Consider the following 27327-nt stretch of genomic DNA (forward strand, 5'->3'; position numbering starts at 1 on the left):
CCCACCCGCCTCCCCACCACCATGTACTGGGGGGATTGAACCCAGGGGCACTTGACCACTGAGCCACATTCCCAGCCTTTAAGAGACAGGGTCTAGCTAAGTTGCTTAACACCTCACTAAGTTGCTGAGACTGACTTTGAACTTGCAATCCTCCTGCCTCAGCATCCAGAGCCACTGGGATTACTGGTGTGCACCACCATGACTTGTCTAAAGGTTCTTTAAAGTCCTCACCTGATTCTATTTATTAAAGGGCAGTTCTGACAATAGAGAGTCCCCAATTTTGGTCCACATGCATTGTTCATTAGCCATATAAACCTGTGAACATTCCTGAACCTATTTATCTTATTTGGGCTTTATTTTCCTGTCTATAAAACTGGAAAAACAAGATCAAATTTCCTAAGGAACTGTGGTGGGTTAAATAATACATGGCCAAGTGTTTAACCACAGTGCCTAAAACCAGTCAATTGTTCAAGATCTAAGTTTTGCATTCAATACTGCTGAAGCACACCAGTGAAAACTGACAAACCCTTGCCAGATGGAGGAAGGCAGTTCATCCCAAAACACAGCTATTTCAAAATATTCAAATTTAAGTACCTTAAACATTTAACTATTTAAGGAAAAGAATTCACCTTTCCGCTTCTTTATTTACTTTCTTTACAAGGACTATCTCTTGGTGAGCTGTTATTACTTGGAGCTGTCAGATCAATTCCCAGCAAGCTATAAAGTTTCTTTCTATCCGGAGCAGGGAAGTGTTTTTCAATGAGTGACTGCAGGACTCCTCTGTAGGGAAGAGTGACAATTACTCCTTCATTTGGCAAAATAATTTATTACATGTAAAGTCTTACTAAATATATTTCTATGAAGAAAATATACTTTGCTCAATCTTACAAAAACACAACCCAGTTCCAATGAATTCTTATTTTCTAGGTCAAACCTATACAACTGAATTATACTGTACACCAAAACGCGTATATGATTTTCACATGTCCTCATAGCTACATTATAAAGTAAAAGAGTTGGGTATAGTGGAATGTGACTGCAGTCCCACTACCTGGAAACTGGGCAGGAGGATCATTTGAGCCAAGACCAGTCTGGGTAACACAGCAAGACCCTTTTTGGGAAAAGGAAAAAACCAAAACCACCTTCTCAGGAGAATCACAAGTTTGAGCAGAATGGGCAACAAAGTGACCAAGTATGTATGGGGCCCTGGGTTCAATTCCTGGTGCTACAAAATAAACATAATCAAATTCATTATTTAGGGGGGGGGAAAGTCCAAAGTGCAGTGGCAGACACCTTTAAATCCTATTGACTTGGGAGGCTGAGTCAGAGGGATCACAAGTTCAAGGTCAGCCTCAGCATCTTAGCAAAACCCTGTTTCCAAAAAATAAAATAAAATAAAATAAAAGGTTGGGGATATAGCCCAGTCAGTGGTAGACTGAATTTAATCCCCATTACAATAGGAAAAAATAAACTAATTTTAATAACATTTTAACTCAAGATAACACTTCAAAGTTTAATGTTTCTATTTTTGTCCTTAGGAAGTCTTTGAAACCTAGTGTGTATTTTACATTAAGGGCATAACTAAATCTGGACTGTCACCGCAACCACTCAAATAGTCACATGTGACAAGTGGCAGTTCTAAAGTACAGAAAACTACAAAATTCTGCTAAGCAGTTTTCAGTTTTATTTACCTGTATCCCCAAAGGCAAGAAACAATATAGTGGTAAAGATTGAATTTATTATCAGACAATATTTTTAAAAGATTTTTGAAGATCTCAGGTCTATTTTCTTTTCTTTTTTTTTTTTTTAGGTGTGGGGTATGTGGGTGGTTCTGTGGATTTAATCCAGGGACCCTATCCTCATGAGCTTCACTCCCACCACTTTCAAAATAGGGTCTCACCCTATGTTGCCCAGACTGGCCTTATATTTGCAACTATCCTGCCTCAGGCTCCCAGGTTGCTGGGATTACAGGCATGCGTCAACATACCCAGCATATTTTCCATATTTTGTAGCATATCTTATAATGGGGCCAACTACAGTTACTATTCTTCTGGAAAATAAAAATAACACAAAACTGAATCGAAATCAAACCACACTATCACATATTTCTAAGATGTACAACACAAACAAAATCAAGTCCTTCTCTTAATTCACATATTGTGTGTAATACTGGCAAAATGCTTAACATTTCAGGACTATGAGACTTTTATATTACTGATTCCCAAAAGACATTCAGTTATATAGAAAAGCACAGAAATGCAAAAACTCAGATGAGTAAACTTTTGAAAATATAGGTGAACAAAAAATTTTGCCTCAAGGAAATGCCAACATTTGAACAAATCTAAGTAAAAACTCAAGAAGAAAAGCAAAAATGTTACTTGGCAGTTGAAACAAAATCATTCAATTCTCCTCCGCCCTCTTCCAAGGCTTCCAAAGTTCTAGCTTCTCCTGTAGACTGCAGACCAATTACGACACACTGAAGAAAATAAAATGTATTGATTATAAATAAAAATATATTTATGGTTTCTTATTAAGACATTTTAAATAGCGAAAACATTTTAAAACAGATTCAAAGAATGAGCCTGTAATCCCAGCGGCTCAGGAGGCTAATGCAGGAGGACTGAGAGTTCAAAGCCTGTCTGAACTACTTAGTGAGGCCCAAAGCAACTCAATGAGACCCTGTCTCTAAATAAATTATAAAAAAGGGCTGGGAATGTGGCTCAGTGGTTAGGTGGAATTCAATCCCAGTAGAAAAAAATAAAAATAAAAAATTATTGTAAAGAGTGTTTGATTTATTACATATATTTGAGATATACTATATCTGAAAAACTTAGGAAATAGATTATAATAGCAAGCATGATTATAGCCCCTGCCCTTCTGGAGTTTATAGTCCATCTGTGTTCTAAGTAGATAAAATACTATCAAATAGAAAAATAGGCCCACTGCAATGCCGCACGTCTATAATCCCAGTGAGTTGGGAGGCTGAGGCAGGAGGATCCCAAGTTTGAGCCAGCCTAAGCAACTTCAAAAGAATTTGTCTCAAAATAAAATATTAAAAAAAAAGGTGCTGGGGGTGCAGCCAAGTACCCCTGAGTTTAATCCCTTGTGAAAGAAAACAACACGAAAACAACACAAAAACAAAACAAAAACAAACAGCTTAAGGAGATACATAAGTCATTAGCAGTGACAGGATGGCAGACAGAGTTATTATATTATACAATGAACTATCTAAAAAATTCTCTAAACAGGCATTGGTTTTATAATTTTCAAAAATGTAGTTTTATAGGTCTTACTACACTAATATATTTGCAACTATTATTTAGGAAGATCCAACTTCACAAGTAGAAAAACACCTCCAAAACTAACAACTTAACCAAAATCAGTAAGTCTTCCAACTTACTTTTCCATTCTTGATTTCCTCCCGAGCTAGTTGCACAACCCTTTTAACTTTGGATGCTATGCACAAGTATTTGAAAAATCTCTGGTGAGCGGACCAGAACTGACCCCACATGGACTTCTTCATTCGTTGTTCAGCATCAATCAGATCCGCAGCTTGCTGAAATCGCTCTCTGGCAATGACCCACTGAAGACACACAATCAACATTTTACATATTTCATCTACGAATGCAGCTATTTAATGCAGTCATTTTATAGGAAATAGCTACATTGTAATTTCAAGAATTATGTGACTGAAATAAATGGAAAACGTGGAAAATCTGGGAAATAAGGACATGGGTTAAATTGTCATAATTTTTATTTGTTGTTTCACAGAAGAAATGTTTTCTTTTTGGCTGAGAGACATTAAGATGGACAAAACTAACAGAAATGTCATCAGTTATATTAAAAGCATTAGAAATTAAGAAACATTTCTCACCAGTTTGACTGCTTTGTTGTACATTTTAACATAGCTCTGAGAAAGAAGAACTTCCTCAATTTTGAAGGTCACTCCAGTAAAGCTCAGCTGTCGGGCAATGTACATTCCTCTAAGCTTCATATCCATAGCAACAATTTCCATGGCACCAACCCCTCTGAATAAATTAAAACACAGTAACTACCAGTAAATAAAATAGGACTTAACATATAGTTATGGGGTTTTAGCAGTAACATTTCTTAGATTCCTCGTGAGAACAATGTACACCATAAGCTGTATTACCTGCGTTCCACTGCTTGAATAAAATCACTGAATTCTCTAAATGGAGTTCCCTCGCCCCATATTCCAAGACGGTTCATATAGGCCATGTTGCGTGGTTCAGAAGCACCTGGAAAACCCCCAAATATATTACAGTTGCAAAAATGGCATACATCTATCTCTTAAATTAGAAAGCTACTCACCAGTGGCACTAGCATAAACAACTCTGGCTTTTGGCAATTTGTTTTGAAGCTCTAAAACTGCTAAGCCTGTCTTGGTTGGTTTTGAAGAACCAACAGGACAAAGGTTTTTTGCTTTATGACATTCATCAAAAACTATCTATTAGGAATAAATTAAGGAACAAATCACAATAGTATTAGGTGACTATGAATTTTCAGTAGAAGTTAACTCTTACATCTCTGATGTCTTCTGTTTTTATTTTTAAGATTACAGGCATACAGAAAGACCTCTATGTGCTTCTCCTCTATTTCATCCCCCTCCCTCCTAGACTGAGGAATCCACTGAATTTGGTATTTATCGTAGCTATTATGTATTTGTGTGGTACTCAGGATTAAACCAAGGAGCGCTTTACTACTGAGCTACGCACATCCCCAGTCTTTTAAAATTTTACGAAAGGGCCTAAGCTAAGGCAGGTCCAAAATTACATTGTTCCTGCCTAAGTGTCCTGAACCATATACCACCCTGTCCAGCTATTTTTTAAAATCCCAAATCAGGGTCTGGCTAAATTGCCCAGGCTGTCCATGGACTTGTGGTCCTCCTGCCTCAACCTCCCAAGTGGCTGGGGTTACAGGCGCGTGCCACTGTGCCTGGATAAAGTTCTTAATTAGAATGAACAAAAAATACCTGCTACAAGAGAGGTAATTTGGTAAACACTGTGTACTTAGAAGAACTGGCAATGATTTAATCGGCACTTTAAAACATTGTGTCCTTCATGCAGAATGTTATAAAATATGCTATGAACAAACACATTTCGAAAAAAAATATTATTCTCAGGTACGAAATGTTTAAATGTGCAATGTGGAGCCCAAAGAAGTGATAGAATATTCAGTATTTCCATGTGTATAAACATTTTCCAAAACCAGGAGGATAAATATTGGTGCCCTGACAGATAAGATTCTAACCATTAAAGTGCTCATTTACCAATAACTTATTAAACTTGGCATTCTTCCTTTCTGAAGATCTGTTCTTACAAATTTTTGTGCAATTAAAAAATATAAAATAAATACAACTATTATAAAGGATACCACTCCATCGAAGTCGTCACCACACCAATGCAGAAGCTGTTTCAACCTCGTTTTATATTTACCACCAGACTGGCTTTCACCAATAAGGGAAGAATAGGTAGCGAAAATAACACCCTTTTTCACACTCCCATTATGTTTGGATGAAATTTTCCCATACTTAAACTAAAAAAGAAAAGAAGAATTTATTCAGCATACCTTCTCTTGGAAATATTTATCCCACCCCAACCTCTATAGCAGGACTTAATCTGGTAGGCTCAAGTGCAGAAAAATCAAACCACCACCCCTAAGATAATGTGCAAAATTTCTTCTATGTACACATACACACTTACTTTTTAGTTAAGTCTTAAGAAAGTCTATCATCATCAAAAAATGAAAACCAAACTCCCCTAAGAAAAAGGTACAATACTTATGCCACAAATATTTATTGTACACTTACTAAATGACAAGCACTGTTTAAGTTCCTAGGGCATGGATTTGTGAGTAATGTGCCCTTACTCAACTATACCGCTCAAAAATAAACACCATTTCTAGATGTCACTTGTATGTTTGTAGTTTTAAATTGTTTGTAGTTGTATGTTTTTAGTTTTAAATTGTTTGCAGTCAAAACAGTGCTTTAACAACCAATCAATCCACTATTCAGGTGTTCTGTTCATCAGTGGCTTACTGAGGAGGCACCTGAATAAGGAACCAATTTAGGACTGACTAGGAAAGTAGACTTAAATATACTTTTTTTTTTTTCCCCCCCAAATGTTTTTACTTGGAGATGGACACATTACCTTTATTTATTTATTTGTGTGGTGCTGAGAATGAAACCCAGTGCCTCACATGTGCTAGGCAAGTGCTCTACCACTGAACCACATGAATTTTTTTTTTTTTTTTGGGGGGGGGGTACTGGGGATTGAACTTAGGGGCACTCAACCACCGAGTTACATCCCCAGTCTTTTTTGTATTTTATTTAGAGATAGGGTCTCACTGAGTTGCTTAGCGCCTTGATAAATTGCTGAGGCTGGCTTTAAACTTGGAATCCTCCTGCCTCAACCTCACAAGTCATGGATTACAGGTGTGCATCAATGCACCTGGCCCCACATACTTATTTTTTTATTTATTTATTTTTTTGTGGTGCTGCAGATTGAACCCAGAGCATTATGTTTTACAGGCAAGCGCTCTATGAACTGAGCTATATCTCCCTACGTACTTATTTTTAAGGGTAGGAGGGAGTAACTTGTAGGAATTATGTTTGTCACGTGTACCTTTACAATCAACAGATGCACAGAATCTTAATAAAGTTTTCCCAAATGAATAATAAGATTCAAATCAAATTAAAATCTGCTTTGCGGGCTGGGGAGATAGCTCAGTCGGTAGAGCGCTTGCCTTACAAGCACAAAATCCTGGGTTCGATCCCCAGCACCACAAAAAAAAAAAAATTTGCTTTAGACACTGACACCCATTTTCTTGTACTTTAACATCAACGCAGGTACAGACAAGCAAGCTCATTAGGTGGACAAATACTAAAACCAGTCTTCAAGTCTATTTCCTATATACACTACATGGGATTTGGTGACCTAGAATGACACGCACACTACCTTTGTAAACTACCCTTCTTCTAGTCATAAAAAATTACTCTAAAAACAACACTGAAGACCAAGGCACTAAGTTCTGTTACAACAGGGACCTTGCCTATTTTGCTTGCTACTATTTAACAAAGAGTCAAACCATCAGGAGTGGCTGGCACTCGCTATGCTTTCTATGGAATAACTCAATGAATCCTCAATAACTGTGGAAAGAGTAGAAACTATTACTCCCATCTCAAAGATGAACCAATATTTACTAAATGACCAACTGAACAGGAAGTTTTCATACCTTATTTAATGAATGAACCAAAATGTTTTTTGCTCCAATATCCCTCAAATCTCTTTCAGCATCATACTTTAAATCATTTGAAACACTAAACCTGTTTTAAAGAAAATGAAAAAAACACAAATTAAATTCATGTTACATCATTCTAAAATTTGGGAATAAAGCCAGGTTTTGACACTTCAAAGACATACACCTACACACTAAAACCCATCTCCATATGAAGTAATTATTCAGAAATGAGAGCTACCACAGACAGCCCAAATACTTACCATAATGCTCTTTTTCTACTCAACAAGTAATTTTCATAGATGATTCCTGCTATCGTTCTGCCTTTTCCCACACCAGCACCATCACCTATTAGGAAGCCAGCTCGATCTCCATTAGGAAGGAATGTCTCATGTTGCTGGGGGGAAAAAAAAAAAAAAGGCTGGAGTTTAATCCTGTATACATATATATTTTAAAGATAATTTTATTTGATTTATTTTTATGTGGTGCTGAGGACTGAACCCAGTGCCCCACACATGCTAGGCAATCACTCTACCACTGAGCTACAACTTCAGGCCCAATCCTATATATATTTTTATTTATCTTTCATGTATGGTTTAAGGAACATACTAACTTATTTTTTACATAAATTACAAAGGGTTTGTACTTCAATGTAAATACTTTCTACAGACTTATCACATTTTCTTCTTTATTTTCCCAGTCATCAAAAACTCCGGCAATAAAATGGTGAGGAATCCTTCATACCCTTTTCAACATTTACATTTCAAATGCAAACTTTGATGTCACACATGATGGGAGGAGTGGGCTATGTAAGTCATTAATTTCAGAGTAATAAAATGTCTAAATATCCTTTTAACATCACTGGTGTTTAATTCTACAGTTTTTAAGGCCTACTGCACAGGCCTTGCAATGTAGTTACATCTATTTATTCCAGTATCAAGAGTAGGAGCAGTCTATCTTTCCAGCTTTGGGTGGTGACAAATAACTATACATATACATTTTTTTTTTTTTTGTACCGGGGATTGAGTCCAGAGGTGTTTTACTACTGAACTACATTTTTATTTTTAATTTTAAGACAGGTTCTCCTTAAGTTGCTGAGGTTCTCAACTAATTCACCAGGGCAAGTCTTAAACTTGTGATCCTCTGCCTCAGACTCCCATGTAACTGTGATCATCAGTATGGGTCACTGTGCTTGGCTTTGCTTGTTTTAAGGTACTGGAACCCAGGAATGCTCTACCATAAAGCTACATCCCCAACCCTATTCACTCCCAGTGACTCTGGAGGCTGAGGTAGGAGGATTACAAGTTTAAGGCCAGTCTCAGCAACTTGGTGAGATCCTGTCTCAAAAAAACTAAAAAAAGCTGGTGATGTAGCTCAGTGGTAAAGCACCCCTGGGTTCAATCCCCAGTGCAAAAATAATAATAAAGATTTTCATGCAAGAAAATTTTACCTTTCAATTAAAATGACCATAGCATACGAACTTAGGTAAAAAGATAAATATTATACGTAATTATGAATTCTTGCTTACCTGGGCTGCATATGTAACTGCTTCAAGCTGTAAAGCTGATAACCAACCATTATCAATGGTCTCTTCAGAGATTGATGTTTTGTACCAAACATCAGGAGGAGTAACACTGGATAAAGAGCTAGTTTCCACTACAGCATCTGGGTGACGTAGGCCAATTTTCACTAAAAAATTTTAAAATATTTCATTTATATCATTCTATAAACATTTCCAGTTTTATTCTAAGATATATTTTCCTAAAACAGATAAATAACTACTCTGAGCTTCTATAAAAAGTTATTCATGATACGGTGCATAAATTTGACTAAAATGATTAACGACTGCATATGGTCTGAATAGAGACATGATGATAAAGATCTAGTTTAAAAACTTAGGAATTAGTTGGGCATTGTGGGGATGTGTATAGTCTAGTTTCTCAGGAGGCCAAGATGGGAGGATCACTCTAGCCCATGAGTTAGAGGTCAGTCTGGGCAACATAGCAGGATGCCAACTCAAAAAATAAGTGAAGTAAAAAATTGTAAAAATAAATAAATAAATGAATGAATGAATGAATTTAGTTCATATGACCAGGTTTTCTAGGATTAACGTATTAATCCTAGATTATACATCGCTCATTTTGTTCAGAAAAACAAATTTGTAATTTGATTTTACTTTGAAAGGAAATCCTACCTATAATATTAAAGAGCAATTAATTCCCCACAATGAATAACACCAATAATTTTTTTTTTTTTTTTGGCGGTGCTGGGGTTGAACCCAGGGGGCCTTGTGCTTGACAGGCAAGCACTCTGTGATGAGCTGTATCCCCAGTCCCATGACATCAATAATTTTAGATAATGTGCAGCAAATATTTCCAATCAAATAGTAAACATTTTCAGCTTTGCAGTGATGCAGCCTCTCCTATACTTACTTAACATTGCTACTGCAGTGGAAAAACACCCATGGATAATAAATAAGCCAACGAGCATGCCCATATTTCAACAAAACTTCATTTACTAGAGTAGGCAATGGTTCAAATTTCATCTGTTAACTTCTGATTTAAAAGGTCATAGACAAATTCTTGACTCTTTTATGAAAACTTTAAATTTAGAGGAGAAAAACAATTTCAGATACCAGCCCCACCCCACCCCCCTTTTTGGGTTTTACTGTTCATTTGCTTGTTTTTCTGCACTGGGGATTGAACTGAGGGTCACTCTACCACTGAGCCACATTCCCACACCTTTCATATTTTGAAACACGGTCTCATTATTGCCCAGGATGGTCTCAATTTGCAGTCCTCCTGCCCCAGGCTCCCAAGTGGCTGGTATGTATGTGTGCACCACCACTTCTGGTTCTGAAAACTCCTTTATTAAATATTTGGTTACTTGGGGACCATATGAAGTTGGTAAACAGAATTTTAGTTCAATTTAAATATTAGAAAAATAAAAATTTAAATATTAATATGGGCTGGGGTTGTAGCTCAGTTGGTAGAGCACTGGCCTAGCACAAGTGGGACACCGGGTTCTATTCTCAGCACCACATAAAGATAAAATAAGGGTACTGTGTCCACCTACTAGAAAAAATATTTTTAAAATAAATATTAGTAGCTTTTTACAGAAACCTAAAATTCATGAAAGACAAAAGATATTTTCTAGACATAGATTTTCATCATATTATCCACACAGACTGAAAAAGTAAACATTTCTATATAAAAACTTAAAACTTGGGTTGGGGCTATAGCTCAGTTGGTAGAGTGCTTGCCTCACAAGGCCCTGGGTTCTAATCCCCAGCATCACAAAAAAATAAATAAAAATAAAACCTTAAAAATTATTAACTTTCACCTTCATCCAGTGGCCACTAAAAAAATGAATCATGGATGTTATCCTATAGGCAAAAACTGTATTCAGGAAAATCAGTGATTTCAAATAGCACAAGTTATTTAAGAGTCTAATATTTTATGCTTTTGAATAACCTGTGTAAAATATACATTATTAAATATATATTGCTCTACAATTTGCTTTGATTTTATAATTGCTACTTATTTGAGCAAAATAAACTTGACATAAAATATAATCCAAGAATTTTTTTTTTTTGGTACCAGGGACTAAACCAGGGGCACTTAACCACTGAGCCACATCTCCAGCTCATTTTATATATCTTGTTTTGAGATGGATCTAAGTTGTGAGGTGCTAATTAAGTTACTGAGGCTGGCTCTGAACTCCTGCCTCAGCCTCCCAAGGTGCTGAGATTACAGGCATGCACCACCATGCCCAACTATAACCCAATAATTTTAAACTTGGTTGTAAAAAAACTTCAACCTATAACAAAGTTCTCCAATTGTGTAGAGGAAAAAAATCCTCAGTAAAACTTTTACGTAGCTTAATTTATTCTTATGGTACTGGGAAGTGAACCCAGGGACCTTCTATCACTGAGTTATATGCTTATTCCTTTTAGGTTTGCCTCAAACTTGCAATCCTTTCTCAGCCTCCCTCCTAGTTGAAATTACATGCAGGCACCACTGCACCCAGCTCATGTAACTAACTTTTAAAACAGAATTTAAAACTCATTATAAAACATATTAGTCAAACCATATGGTACTCAACACTGATAGGTCCTAAAGGATAAAAGTGTGTAGGGGAGCCAGGTATACTAGTGCACGCCTACAATCCCAGCTACTTAGGAGGCTGAAGCAAGAGAATAACAAATTCAAGACCAGTTTAGGCAACTTATCAAGACCCTGTTTCACAATTAAAAAAAAAAAAAAAAAAAAAAAAAAATGGAGCCAGATGTATGGCAGACACCTGTAATGCCAGTGACTCAGGAGGCTGAGGCAGGAGGATCACAAGTTCCAAGTCAGCCTCAGTAATTTAGCAGGGCCCTAAGTAACTTCGAAGGACCCTGTCTCAAAATTAAAAAAAAAAAAAAAAAAAAAAAGGGCTGGGGATGTGGCTCAGGGGTTAAGTAACCCTGGGTTCAATACCCAGTACCACAAAAAAATAGAAGTGTATAGAGAAGAATTATCTAAATTCCAGAGGAATCCAGAAGTCTTGTTATTGACAAATTCCAAAGACTTACATTTTATTGGCATATACTCGGCATAGGTTTCTGCATGACCCATTTCTTCTTCATCTTCTTCCTCTGGTTCATCCTCCTCTTTTACAACAGGAACCTTCTGTAACACAGAAAGTATCATCAATACCAAGTCTAGAAGCCAGAGGCCCAGCCAACACAAAGAATACCCACAATACGAATACCCACAATCTTTATACCTGGAAAGATGTAATGTTATCACCTGCATATTTGCTAAAACCTGAGTCATACTTTGCAACTTCCCTGATTTTCCAATAGGAAGCACAAACAATGGCAACCCACTCTGCTCCTTACATACAAATAAGTAACCGCAAAGCTCCAATCCTTTCAGTCACCATTATCTGGAACTATTTTCCCCTTCAATACTGCCTCTCTGTTACCCACATCTCTCTCTAATCTTGGTTCTCTTTATTCCAATTTCAGTGCTAGAAAGAAAAAGGAATGTGAGGACTAAAGGAAAAACAGCCCAATGCACAGCCCACACGATCATGGCAAGACTAAGTCTCACATCCGGTCCACCTTTCTCATTTCACCCCCACATGTCTTCTTTCCCTCAGATTCTACCATCAAAACCCAAGAGATTACAGAGATACAGCCACATCAATGTTCATAGCTGCTCAGTTCACAATAGCCAGATTGTGGAACCAACCTAGATGTCCTTCAATTGATGAATGGATAAAGAAACTGTGGTATATATATATACAATGGAATATTAGCCATAAAGAACGATAAAATTATGGCATTTGCAGGCAAATGGATGAAACTGGAGAATATCACGCTAAGTGAGATAAGCCAATCTCAAAAAACCAAAGGACAAATGATATCGCTAATAAGTGGATGATGACACATAATGGGGGGTGGGAGGGGTTAGTGTTAGGGTTAGAGTTAGGATTAGGGAGGGGGGCAAGAATGGAGGAAGGAAGGACTGTATAGAGGGAAAAGAGGGGTGGGAGGAGTAGGGGGGAAGGGAAAAAATAACAGAATGAATCAAACAACATTACCCTATGTAAATTTATGACTACACAAATGGTATGCCTTTACTCCATGTACAAACAGAGAAATAACATGTATCCCATTTGTTTACAATAAAAAAAAAAAAAAAAAAAAACCCAAGAGATTCTGGAGTTTAAAGACTCTTCTGGAGTACAGAGACTTCTGTATCTCCAAAAACACAACAAGCACATGTAAGGTGGCCTCAGACTTTACTCTTCAAACCTCAGCACACTTGAGGGTAAAATGGAGTGCTTTAAACAATTAAAATGAGAATAAACCAAGACTGTCTCTGGGAAACCCAGGGAATGGACACCATAGATATGTTTCACTTTTCTTTCTGTTTAGAATCTTACAGGGAAGGGAATAATAAAGGAATGGGAAGATCCTGAACATTCCTTTTTTCACTACCAGTAAAATCATTAAACAGCTCCTTGTTCCAGGAACAGCAGAGAAGATGCTGTGAAACTCAGTGTTATCAAGCAAGGAAGAAGAGGCGGAAAACCTAGTCAGAAATTCTAGAGTAGGGAGGTCACTGAAAGGTATAAGATGCATATAAATCTACATCTCTTATTATTTGCCTGAATTCGGAGAATATGATGAAACAAAGATGTTTAATGTGAAAAGGAAAAAGAGTGTGTGTGAGAGAGCATGAGGGACCAGCCAATCTATATTGATGGGATCCTGAGATTGAATCCAAAGTACTCCAAAAGGTCTTAGAGTAACACCAAAATGAAAACTAATTTCAGAAATGAGACAAATGGGACTGACCATAAAAACAAAACTGACTGCTGTAAACGACTTGTGCAGTCTCAGCAAACTATCTAAATTCTGAGTTCTCTCTACTCCAACCTTCCTCACTGATTTGCCTCACCTATAAAACAGGAATGTCAGCCAAATGTCATGGCACACACCTATATAACCAGAGATTTGGGAGGCTAAGGACCTAAGCAACTTATTAAGACTCTATCTCAAAATAAAGAAATAAAAAGGGATGGGATATGACTCAGTGGTTAAGAACTTCTGAGTTCAATTCCTGGTATGAAAAAAATTTGTCTATGCTACAGTGATCAAATCTCTTCTCCCTCCAAAATTTTTCTCGCCCTATTTAAATTTTTAAAAAAATATCACCAGGGCCAGGTGTGATGGTGCACACCTATAATCCCAGCCACTTGGGAGGCTGAAGGATGAGGATTGCAAGTTCAAGGCCAGCCTCAGTGACTGAGCAAGCTCTAAGCAACTTGGCGAAGACCCTGTCTCAAAAAAAATTAAAAAGGCTGGGGATGTAGCTCAGTGGTATAGTGCCCGGGTTCAATCCCCAGTACCAAAACAAAATAAAAATATCACCAAAGGTAAAACTGCATGACAATTTTTGAGAAATGAAGGATCATAAAATCCAGAGTAGACATGCATTTTCTCGGGGGGGGGGGGATTATTAATTGGGGGACACTTAACCAATGAGCTATATCCCCAACCCTTCTCATGTTTTATTCTGAGACAGGCTTTTACTAAGTTGCTTAAGGCTTCACGAAGCTGCTGAGGCTGGTTTGGAACTTGTGATCCTCCTGCCTCAGCCTCCTATGACTGAGGAGACTGATGTGCTTTCTATAGCTGTTTTACAGTGATCTCCTAGAATTAAGATGGGATTATAGGCATGTGCCATGTACCTGCCTTTGGTTTTTAATTCCATTCATTTGGGCATCTTGTGTTCCACCATTTCCTTCCTTTTTTTAAATTTGTACCAGGGATTGAACCCAGGGTTGCTTTCCACCGAGTCACATTCCCAGTTGTTTTCTTTCTTTCTTTCTTTTTTTTTTTTTTTTAATTTTGAGGCAGGGTCTTGCTAAGTTGCTGAGGCTGGCCTTGAATTTGCAATCCTGCCTCAGACTCCGGAATTGCTGAAGTTATAGGTGTACGCCTGCTCACCCAGTCTTTTTTTGGCAATACTAGACACTGAACGTGAGGCCTCACACAAGCTAGGCAAGCACTTTACCACTGAGCCCCTTTTAAAAAAGTTTTTTTTAAATAGGCTGTCACTAAGTAGCTGAGGCTGGCTTTGTACTTATGATCCTCCTACCCTAGCCTCCTGAGTAGCTGAGACTACAGGCATGCACCACTGCTCTCCACAGTTCAACACCATTTTTAAGTCAAGTGGATGTGAAATGGCAACTGACATCAAGTTTTGGATCAAGGAGATAAATGGGGGTGAGGGAAACCATGACACCTGGGCAATGCCTTCCAACACAGAGTACAGACATTCACTACTCAACACTAGGCAAGTTTTACCAGGCTAAGAATATGGGCCCAGGCCTGTCGGATACTGCTATTTTTCAAAAGAACCTGAATTTTTATGTGGCAGCAACAAATTCAAAATTATTCAAAATACTGTAAATGCCTAAGAAAAAACACCTGTCACCTAGTTTTGGTTCACAGGCTACTAATTTGCAATGTATTAGATGTTTCGTCAATTGTAGGCCAAAACAGAACTTTTAGTATTATTATATTAATAATACTTTTAGTATTATTATTATTTATTATTATTATGGATTGGAATGGGAACATGAATAAAACATCAAATATCTCTAAAAGAAAAATTCTTTGCTACCATTATATTAAGCAAACTGGATGCTGCTAGTATTTGCTCTCCTGGTCCTTACTCAAAATCTGAGGTATGGATGCTACAGTCTCCAATTCCAGACTCCATGCCCAAGTCCCAACAAACCTTTGGTATTCTACGTACAGTCATATCTCATTTTCTTCCTTTTTCTCTTCCCCCTTGCCCTTTTCAAATTCCCTCCTACAATCCTCTTAGGTTAGTCTTGTTACCTCACTTTTAGATTCTAAGCAGTCTTCAACCTGCCTCTCTCCCTACCCATCCTGAGTCACTAGCAGGCTTCTCCCTCTCCTCCAGTGGCTCCACCAAGTCGAAGTCCTTTAAGCTCACTTCAGGGCCCTCCACCTCCTCTTTGCCCTCTAATGCTCTGCCTCCCTCCTAACGTGCCTTCTCTACATGGCTTTGCATTCAGCCCCAGCTCCATCACACATGGCACAAAGCCATTCACAGAGGTCTTGCCTTCCTCCAAACTCCACTGTGAGGAGCACACAGTACCTTCTGGAGAGCCTATATTACTACTTCAGGTGGATGTCACATTTTGTTTATTGAAGGAAGGGAGACACCACATAATATCTGTGTTTAATGATTTAATTTACTCTAGAGAGGCTTAAGCTTCCCCCCAGGTTTACATAATAGAGAACCCCTCTGCTCAAGGTCTCCTGAGGGTTGTTCTGAAGCACTTTTAGTCAAGTGTACTTTCATACTACACAAAAACATAGATAAACTTTTTGAAACTCACCAAGGTTGGGGAAAAACTCCTCATCTTCATGTCATTTATCCAAATTCTTGCTACTTCTTTATTAGAAGACTCTTTCTTCACTGTACCATTACTCACGTCAGCTGAGGGGCAGAAATAAATTCATATTTTAGAACACAACCTCAATTTCTTTTCCTAGTTTATAAGTTCAGAGAAGTTATTCATTTCACAGACCAAAGGACATCAATATGCCTATTGCTAAATTTAGTGTACATGTGAAAACATTCCAAATTATGTGTCTTCATGTAAGAATCAACTTTAGAAAATAAGTGCTCAAAAGAAATTCATTGAGGGGTGTGGGGGCACATACCTGTAAACCCAGCTACCAGGGAAGCTGAGGTAGGAGGCACCCCAAGTTCTAATTTCATGGTTATTTACTCTTTCTTTTTTTTTTTTTTTTAATTGTAGATGGACAGAATGCCTTTATTTTGTTTCTTTTTATGTGGTGATGAGGATCAAACCCAGTGCCTCACATATGCTAGGTAAGTGCTCTGCCACTGAGCTATAGCCCCAGCCCAACTAATTTCTGAAGGAATAATTACCTGCAAAAGGAAAATCATTTTGGGAACTCCTTATTTTACTCCTGCCCCCAGAATAAAGATTCACACAATGACTGAACACTTTCTTCTTCTACTTCAGTGGTTTTCAAAATATTTTTAAATACAGCAACAGAACCCCAGAAACCAAATTAGTTAAACCTGAACTATTTAACTGAATGGGTTTGTGGAGTGGGGTGTAAGTATCCCTGAAGTACCTCTAGTACAGAGAATTTGTGAGATCACAGTGTGAAAATCTTAAGGGAGCTCTTAAGGGAGAGAATGCCAGGAAGTCTGATTAGTGTCCTATCTGTTCTACCAAAGATTGGGAATATCTGGCAAGTTTATCATTTAGAAGTCAAAAATGAGTAGACATAATTGAATTCTTTAAAAAACAAAAAATTGAGGGAAAAAACAATTGATAAACTCTAGAAAAACCAATGATCACTTCAGAATTTTAAGACTAGAGCTCAAGTGAAATCAGAACCCAAAGAAAAACCCAAAAGACTAAGGGTTCCAAAAGGCACAATACACCACATAAGAAGTGGACCATAAAAAACCATTCTGTCTGCAGTGTTTACACCTTCACTGTTCTTCCCTTCAGTAAAAAGATGATCACTCACCTACAACACAAACCTTTGGGTTTCTTCAGCATTCACTTACCACCTTTTTTTTTTTTGAGTCCTGTTCTAGTTTAAGTTTTTCAGGATTACATCCAAGGATAATCTTGATTTACAGTCTCTTATCTCTTAAAAATTACTACACTGAATGTGGGAGAACTTCATGTACAAGATATTACTCAGCCAGCTCCAATTTTTTCTGTTTTGCTCTCCAAACTCTCCTCCCAATGGCATACATCCTCTGAGTAACCAGGCCATAAGCTGATTTGAAAAGTAGAATACTCAGGGAACACCTCATACAAAAGGGGCAAGCTTCATTATTAAACCCAAAGACATGACTGAAAAGAATCTTCCACTAACTGCTGACCACCTCCAACTTCCCCAGGAGCCATCTGGATGCTGCCCTGCACTTCAGCCATGTCAGGCCACCATCCTAAACTCCATGGTAGGAAAGGAAAACCAGTACTGAGACAATTAGAATTCCCAAGTAGCCTTTAGCTGCCAGTGAACAGTGAGATCAGAACGATGACCTTAAAGTAAATAAACTACAGCCACAAGGACACGATGGTATGGACCCAAACTTAAAGGTAAGATTACCTGAAAATTTTAGTTACCTCGTCACAGAGATAAAGTTAATTCTATAAACATTTCTTAATGATTTTTCAGAATGCCCTCACCCTCTACTTCATAAACACAAAAACACTATAATTTTCGAGCTATCAATTCTGCCACAAACATGGATTGTTCATAGCTCAAACAAACAGGAAAATAAAGTTCCTTGGAAGGAGAAACTGCTTGAAATCTATCACCTTAGACTGGGAGTGTAGATCAACAGTACAGCGCTTGCCTAATCATTCTCAAGACCACAGGTTTCTTCCCAGCACCATGCAAAAATAAATAAATATAAACATAAATAAAAATCACCAACTAATTCTAAGAGTCTGATGAGATGCTACATATGTACCAGTGCAAATCATCAGGAGCATGTCTTAACAGCTAACGTTTTATCTTCATTTATCCCCTTCACCCAAACAAAAGTTATGGAGAGCACCCATTTCTGTGCTGAAACTGTATAAACAGTGGCCAGCATAGGTCATAGCTGAGGTCAGAGTATCTCCAACAGGGCCCATCAGAAGACTGATAAAACAAGACTAAACACTGGGGGACTTTTATGTAACAACAGACTGAGGCAATCTTTAACTCAATGGAGGAAGGAAGAAAAATCTCTCCCTCTTACAGATTCAAGTTTTAGTCTTTTAAACCTACACTGCTGGGGCTGGGTGTGGTGGCGCATGCCTGTAATCCCAGCAGCTCAGGAGGCTGAGGCAGGAGGATTGCAAGTTCAAAGCCAGCCTCATCAACAGCAAGGCACTAAGCAACTCAGTGAGACCCTCTCTAAATAAAATACAAAACAGGGCTGGCGAAGTGGCTCAGAGGTTGAGTGCACCTGAGTTCAATCATCAGTACCAAAAAAACCAAACCAAACAAACAAAAAAAAACTCTGTACTGCTGTGGCTAGGGTTATGGCTCAGTGGTAGAGCGCTTGCCTAGCACACATGAGAGCACTGGGTTCAATTCTCAGTGCCACACAAAAATAAATAAATAAAGGTATTACGTCTACAACTAAAAATAAAATTTGAAATTGTCATAATTTAAAAAAAGACACATATTCTATTTTACCCTTAAAAATTATCTTAGCACACTTATTAGGAAGCTTCTTCACCACTCCATTTAAACTTACTTCCTCCTACCCCCACACACTTCACCACTTCTCTCCGTAGTACTCGTTACTCTGTCATACTATGTAATTCATTTTTTAAATCACCAGTGTTTCCACTAGAAAGCAAACTCCTCCAGGACAGAGATTTAGTTTTTTTTTCCCAGTTATAGACTCAAAATTCCAGAAGAGTGTCTGGTACATACTACACATTCAAGTATTTGCTGAATGAATGAGCAATAAAAGACACTCCAGAGAAGAAAAAATATAAACCTGATATTCCTAATGTATTTTTTTTTCATTTACAAATAAACTCCTAAAAAGATGTGATCAAATAATTGTTGAGGGGCTAGGGTTGTAGTTCAGTGGAAGAGTGCTTACTTAGTACCTGTGAGGCACTGGGTTCAATCCTCAGCACCACATAAAAATAAACAACAACAACAAAAAAGGCATTTTGTCCATCTACAACTAAAAAAAAATTAAAAAAAGAAAATCACTGTTGAGCCTTTTCCCCTTTATATTCTCAATCCATTCTTATTATGGATGTGATAATGGAGATGACTGCACAACTCTATAACCATACTAAAATCCACTAAATTGTACACTTTGTAAGAATGAATGATTCATGGTGGTGTGTGCCTGTAATCCCAGAAATTCAGAAAGGCGAGTTAGAAGGATCTCAAGTCTGTGGTCAGTCTCAGAAATTTAGCAAAGCCCTGTCTCAAAATAGAAAATAAACTGTTAGAGATATAGCTTGTGGTATACTTGCCTAACATGTGAGGTCTGGGGACTGATTCTCAGCATTGCAAAATAAATAAATAAATTAACTCATTCATTAAATAAAACAAAGGTCTGGGGATGTAGAGGGATGGTAGAACACCTCTGGGTTCAATTCCCTATACTGCAATAAATAAATAAATAAATAAATAAAATAAAAGAATTAATGTTATGGTATGTAAATTATGTGTCTTAAAAAATAATATTATGGGCGCTCACTCTTCAAAGAAAACATAACTATTTTATATTGGAAGTATATTACTGAGCAGGGTGTTACAGCACACGTGCCTATAATTTCAGGGACTCAAGAAGCTAAAGCAGGAAGATCAAAAAATTGAGAGTCGAGCCTCAGCAACTTAGAAGACCTTGTCTCTAAAATTAAAAAGGGCTGGTGATGTAGCTCAGTGATAAAGCACCCCTGGGTTCAATACCCAGTATCAAAAAAAAAAAAAAAAAAAAAAGTATATTACTGTAGCAGAGTACTAAATACAACTATCCACAAATAATGAAGCCAAGACAGACAAAATCCAAAACTATGTAAGCTATACTCAAAGTAACTAAGTATTCATTTAAAGCCTGCTACCTAGCCAGAGGCATGATGGCACATGCCTGTAATCCCAGCAACTCAAGAGCCTGAGGCAGGAGGATCACAAATTTAAAGCTACACTCAGCAATTTAGGAAGGCCCTAAGCAATTCAGTGAGACACAATCTCAAAAGGGGGTAGCTGGAACTGTGGTTCAGTGGTTAAGTGACCCTGGGTTCAATCCCAATACCCTCCCTCCCTAAAAAGAAAGCCTGCTACCTAAATCGTAGTTCAAATATCACCAGCAAATCTCTGGAGAGCTTAGAAATCCAAAATCTTGGGCCTCATTCTGATTCAGACTCTGCTCTTGAACAAGATTCCCAAGTGATTCACAGACACCAAGTGTGAGAAGCACACTTATGAATTAAGAAAAATGTTAACCAGTTTTCATAATATAAAAATAAGATGATCTCTTGGGTTTTTTTTTTTTTTTTTGGTGCTGAGAATGGAACTCAGGGCCTTGTGCATGTGAGGCAAGCACTCTACCAACTGAGCTATATTCCCAGCCCAGATCTCTTGGTATTAATGTAGCTATTTAATAATTTCATACACTTCACTGCAAAGCTACGTGCTTTACCTCTGAACATTTGCTTCCCTTGGATTTTGAATGTTATAAGCACACAGAGCAAGGCAGATAATGCCTCTTTCATGCCCTATTAAGACCCAAGTTTAAAAAAAAAACATTTTGACATAGCTTAGCAAAGACAGAAAAGTAATACTACTGAAAACAGACTTACTAGCTGCTGTTGCAACTGGTTGAGCGATATTAGCAGGTGGTTTCAGTTTCATAAGTTCATTGAGACTATTATTTTTGAGTAGATCCTTCAGTTGAACCTGCTCTTTTGAAGGTGCAGAGGTCATGGCATTTCGTACTACTGGTGCTGAGACTGAAGGGCGTGTATTTGCGGTAGTCTGGATAAACTTTGTTAAAGTGATGGTTTGCCGATTGGTTGTAACAGGTGGTGTTTTAGTCATTACAATTGTAGATCCCAAGGTTGGAAGCTGATTTATCTGATTCAACACAAACGTTGTAGTAGATGGAGGCTGCTGCTTAGGAAAGAAAACAAAACATTTAACGTACTGACAATGCTTTCTTCTCTAACATAGACTATCTATAAACATGGTAGACAATTTAAAAATCCAAAATTAATTTTATTCTCGATTCTTAGCACTTCATTTCTAATTTAATATGGTTAGCTATATATTACTAAGCTAAAACACAACACTCTGAGAAAAAGAAAGTATGGTAGTGGAGTGGCATTTTATATAACCATCAAGGACAGAAAACATAAAAAGAAGTTATTACAAGCAAACTATGATATATAGTTAGTAACAGAAAAAATTTCTAATGCCAGCACTGCCCCAGCTAGGTAGATAACCTTAGGCAAATCATTTAAAACAATTCTCTTGTGGCCCATTTTCCATTTTTAATATTCTATGATCCCTGTTCAACGATTCATTTGCTATCATACAAGCTACACTAACAATTAGAACTTAAAATAACAAAAGCAACCCAACCAGGTAAACTGCAAATACTGGTGGTAATGTGGGTGCTACTAAGCCTAGCACAAAGTCACATACTGTTTTATTTTTTATTAGAGGGTAAGGTGGGGTAGGAAGAAACCAAAAACAGGGATGCAAATTTGAAGATTACTATTACTATTAGTACAATTGAGATGGTTTTAAAATAACTTTATTTCTATTTTCTTTCCTTCTCGAACTATTTATCCATGACTTGTTTTTTTTGGGGTGCTGGGGATCGAACTCAGGGCCTTGTGCTTGCAAGGCAAGCACTCTACCAACTGAGTTATCTCCCCAGCCCGACTTTTTGTAACATACATATTTTTAGTTGTAGATGGGCACAATATCTTTATTTATTTATTTTTAAGTGGTGCTGAGGATGGAATATGGCACCTCACATGTGCTAGGCAAGCGTTCTACCACTGAGCTACAACCCCAGCTGTCCATACCTCTTTTAATAAGAAATCTGAATTACAATTTATTACTTTTAAATATAACTCAATAACAATACCAATTATCAAATTGGTCCAATAACTTTTTATCACTAGGCTTCAGTTAATTATTTCTGTGCTTGAGGTAATGTTGGAAGAACTTTATGTAAAGAACAATTACAGCTGGGCTTGTAGCACACACATGTAACCCCAGATTCAGGAGGCTGAGGAAGGAGGATTGCAAATTCAAAGTCAGCTTAGCAACTCAGTGAGATTTTTTTCTCAAAACACAAAATAAAAAGGACTGGGGATGTGGCTCAGTGATTAAGCACCCCTGGGTTCAATCCCCAGTCCAAAAAAAAAAAAAAGGTTGGGAGAGGGGGGAAATGGACTAGAGATGCAGCTCAAAGGCAGAATGCTCCTAGGTTCAATCCCCAGGTCTTGCCAAACATGAAAGCACATTACAATCACATAAAAATTATACATACCAATGGACAGAAACTGAAATAAAGAAAGAATGAAAATAATGGGCTAATGATCTTTATTTCATCAGTTTCAAATGGTTTGCAATAAACTCGAAAAAAATTTTCTAATTACCTTTTAATCAACACAAGTAATGAGTCAAAAGTTTTTACAAAGTAGGAGAGATTAGGGTAGGATATTGGAGAAGTATTAAAAAAGGGGGAACTGGCAAAATAAAACTATTCTATATTCAAAAGGCAATTTTCTGACTACAATCCTCAACTATTTTAGAAGCAATGCCAAATCTGAACAATTCTTACCCTCACATTTAACAGTGCGGGAGTAGGTACCGTCTCTGATTCTTGTTTAACAGGAACTGCTGCTTCCGTCTCCAAACCTAGTTCTAATGCACTAAGTGGCACCGACTGGAGAGAAAACACATCAGAGAAAGAAACAGGAGGACAGCAGTAAACTCTGTTTCAAGAACAAGAGTTGCATTTATGTATGTGTGTGTGTGTGTGTGTGTGTAGGGTGACACTCAGTGGTAAAGCTTGCCTAGCAAGATCTCTGGGTTTGAATCCCAGGGGTGAGAGTTGAGCTTTATATTCAAACTGAATATGAAATTACTAATACCACGTATACCAAAGCTATTTTTGCAGGGATAAAAAAACTCCACTAATATTAGAATCTTATTTTTTGCCTTCATAGAATGGATATTATGAAGACCCAAAAAAATGTCCCTATATAACTACAAAGACAACTACAAAGGAGATTAATGATACTCCCTCATTCTACATATTCATCTCATGTTTAAATATATAATATCATGTCTTGATTTTCACTGCAAATATTTTCTACCTCATGAATGAAGACAAATACTCAACAGAAAAATATATGTATATTTAAAATTAAAGTTTAATAATATCTATTTCTGTAAGTGAAAATTATAAATTAAGAAAAATTCTACTCTTTAACAGGCTTTGGAAAACTCTTACCTGCTGAACTGGAGTGGTAGGCGTTGGGGTTGCAAGCCCAGCATCTCCACCATCAATATCGAAGAGGTCATTTGGACTAATTCCACTCTCACTCAAAGCAGCGAGCAGTAAATCTTGCCCTGGTTCCACCATCTTTAGGACAAAATATTAAATAGTAATATAAAAAACTTAAAAGTGAAAAATATTAACTTTTCTCCAAATATAAATAACTGAACATTTCCTTCCAGGCCCATCATCATTCAACATTTATGAAGAATCTGCTGTGTGTCAGGAAATAAGAAAAGTAAGTCTCTGATTCCAGAAAGCTCATACAAAAATGGAAAGGACAGAGAAGTATGTAAACCGCAGCAAGAATGCCTACAAAACACCCATGGGGCCATGCATAGTTGTGTACACCTGTAATCCCTGCACCTTGGGAGGCTAAGGCAGGAGCATCACAAGTTCAAAGCCAGCCTCAGCAAAAGCAAGAGACTAAGCCACTCACTGAACCCCTCCCTGTCTCTAAATAAAATACAAAATAGGGCTGGGGATGTGGCACAGTGGTCAAGTGCCCCAGAGTTCAATCCCTGGTATACCACCCAATTAAAAAAAAAAATGTTAAGCTGCAAGAAAATGAAAACAGAAGAGCCCAGGAAATTTGAAGGATGAGTTATGTGAAGTGTTTTTTGTTTGTTTTGCTTCATTTTTTTGCCGAGGGCGGGCTAATTTAGGAGTAGACAAGTTCACTTTAAGTCGGGGTCTTCTAATATAATAATCTCAGGGGCCAGACAAAAGTGTTCTCCCTCCAGAGTAGATTTTTGCCCATCATACCTGAAAGGAAAACAAGACTGTTTTCTCAATTTTAATTTTTCTCAATCTTTGTGAAATAACCAATTTATATATATAAACATGAAAAATCTGACTGTACTTGTTTTTCTCAGAAAACTCATTGAGGGCATAGTTCAGTGGTAAGAGTACCAGTCTACCATGCACCAGGCTCAGGCCCTGGGTTCAATACCCAGCACCACAAAAACAACGCAAAAAGAGACTGCCAAAAATTTTCAGAGAAAGGAAAAAAAGTATAAAAGAGAAAAACATTTTGAACAAAAAAGAGGAAGATAAGGCAACTGACAGTGACTAAGTATGTCACTAAACCTGATACAATATAAACTCCTCATATACATTACCATATGAAAGCCCATAACCATCAGAATAAGATAGGTAATTTAATTTTACCACTGAAACTGAAGTTCAGAAAGCTTAAATTACCTAAATTCACCCAACAGGGAGTGGTAGAAGATTTGAAACTACATAGTTTAAACTCTCAAAGGCCATGGGTCTTCTTTCCAATGAATAAAGCTGATGTTAGTAACCTAAGAAGTTTCAATATTTTATTCTGGAATAAATGTCTGACTGAGACTAGGGGCTACGTGAGGTATTTTCTTAACAATGAGCATTTGCCAATAATCCTACCAACACAGGAAGTTGAGGCAGGAGGATCTCAAATTCTAGGCCAACCTGAGCAATTTAGCAAGAACCTGTTGCAAAAATTAAAAAAGGGCTGGAGGCAAAGCTCAGTGGTAGAGTGCCCCAGCATTCAATGCCCAGCACCAAAGAAAAACAAAACAAAAAACCCTGAAGGGGCAAGGACTAATGTATTAGCAAGATGAAAATATGAGGGAATGTATGACAGGGACAAAAAAAGGAGAAATGTCTCAATATACATTTAAAATGAAATTTATCCATTTTTCTAACATAAATGTATTTCATCATGCTTTACACTTATCCCAGTAATGGTACCTAGAGCTCTAAACCAATGCTTTAAAAATATTTTTAACTCACAAAAATCTTCATTAGAACCAATGATCTGTGGAACAGGGGGTCTTGGGCCACAAGCTATGCTCATCTTTACTTTTTATTTATTTTTTGGGAGGATGTACTGGGGATTGAAACCAGGAGTGCTTTACCATTGAGCTACATCCCCAGCCCTTTCTATTTTTTATTTGGAGACAGGGTCTTGCTAAGTTGCCAAGGCTAGCCTCGAACTTGCAGTTCTCCAGAGCAGCTGCTATTACAGAGATGCAACACTGCACTCTGTGCCATGGTTGATCTTGACTCAGAAAACTTCAGAAACTATCAAAATCTTATCTATTTTTTTGAAAAAATATTGGAAATTATTTATTTACATTTGAAACAAAAGGACATTTTAATTTTATATATATTTTTTTTAAGAGACAGGGTCTTGCTGTGTTTCCCAGGCTGCTCCCAAACTCCTGGGCTCACCCTCCTGCCTCAGCCTACCCAACACACCCCAAAGTACTGTTTTAAGCCAGTGAACTCCAAACTATAGACCACAGAGTCCTTGTAGGTCAAGAGATTCGTTAATCTGTCACACCAAGTCCTGTCTAATTATACTCAAAATACAGAATACCGGGGCTGGGGAAATAGCTCAGTCGGTAGAGTGCTTGCCTTGTAAGCACAAGGCCCTGGGTTCGATCCCCAGCACCCAAAAAAAAAAAAAAATACAGAATACCATTATTGATGAAATGTAAATTCACTGGAAAGTATTATAAGTTTTTGAAATGTATTTTCTAAACAATGAGCATTAAAAGTACAAAAATATCATCTTGGAAGAGAACTGTGGGAAGAAATTTTGATGCTCATTAAAGACAGCAACATTTATAAATAACATTCAGTCATCAGCTCAGAATTCACTCAGAAGAATTACAATTTAGTCATTTCAAATGTATTCAAAAACCAAAGCAAGTTGTATCTCATAAATATAAACAATTTTTATGTGTCGAATAAATAACAATTTGAGACTGAGTAGTGACCATGTCTATAAAAGACATTATCTTGTACAAGTTAACAATGAGCAAGATTCTAATCTGCTGTACATCCTATACAAAAATGTAATCTAAGAATTCGTTCTCTCAGCCAACTGGGCACAAATTCTCTATTTGTTCTTTTTTCCAGGGAGGAGAGAAAGAAGGAAAGCATATCCCAATTCTCTAACTCCATTAAACAAAACTCTGGATATTTAATCATATTTCTAATTCTGAAACTATTACAAACACACAGAATTTCAGTTCTTAAGCAGAGAGAGCCCTTAAAAACTTATATTAGCCAATCTCCTCGTTTTGAAAATAATAAGACTTATTCCTAGGAAGGAAAACATTTCACTTTGAATCCACAAAGTATAATATAAATGTTAAATACTGTTATATGTTAAGAGACTCACCTAGTATGTCTAAAAAGAAGTTCATAGACCTCAGTAATATTTACCATGCAGCAACCTAACCCTAAAATTATCATGAACAATAGAAAAGTTTCAACTTTTAACATAAGTATATCTGAAAACATAGCTTATTTCAAAATAGTACACCTATAAAAATTTCTATGATGAATAAGAAACAACCACCTTTGGTAGTTAGAGAATACTGAGAAACAATGCCAATCAAAAGACAAAAAATACAGTTCCTATTGAGAATACCAA

At 37.2% G+C, this 27327-nt stretch overlaps 1 protein-coding gene across 1 annotated transcript in view; it reads right to left on the minus strand.

The window, feature by feature from the left end:
- Positions 1–27327, minus strand: part of Sbno1 (strawberry notch homolog 1) — a 56106-nt gene that overhangs the window by 24458 nt on the left and 4321 nt on the right. Inside the window, 16 exon segments of the mRNA XM_047560931.1 lie at positions 630–644; positions 647–780; positions 2379–2476; positions 3401–3583; positions 3875–4028; positions 4154–4259; positions 4333–4468; positions 5395–5556; positions 7255–7345; positions 7521–7654; positions 8786–8946; positions 11834–11930; positions 16192–16292; positions 21181–21490; positions 23178–23282; positions 23853–23984. Of these exon segments, the coding sequence (XP_047416887.1) occupies positions 630–644; positions 647–780; positions 2379–2476; positions 3401–3583; positions 3875–4028; positions 4154–4259; positions 4333–4468; positions 5395–5556; positions 7255–7345; positions 7521–7654; positions 8786–8946; positions 11834–11930; positions 16192–16292; positions 21181–21490; positions 23178–23282; positions 23853–23984 (2119 nt within the window).

This window comes from Sciurus carolinensis, chromosome 8 (assembly GCF_902686445.1).
Source record: "Sciurus carolinensis chromosome 8, mSciCar1.2, whole genome shotgun sequence".
Classification (NCBI taxonomy): Eukaryota; Metazoa; Chordata; class Mammalia; order Rodentia; family Sciuridae; genus Sciurus; species Sciurus carolinensis.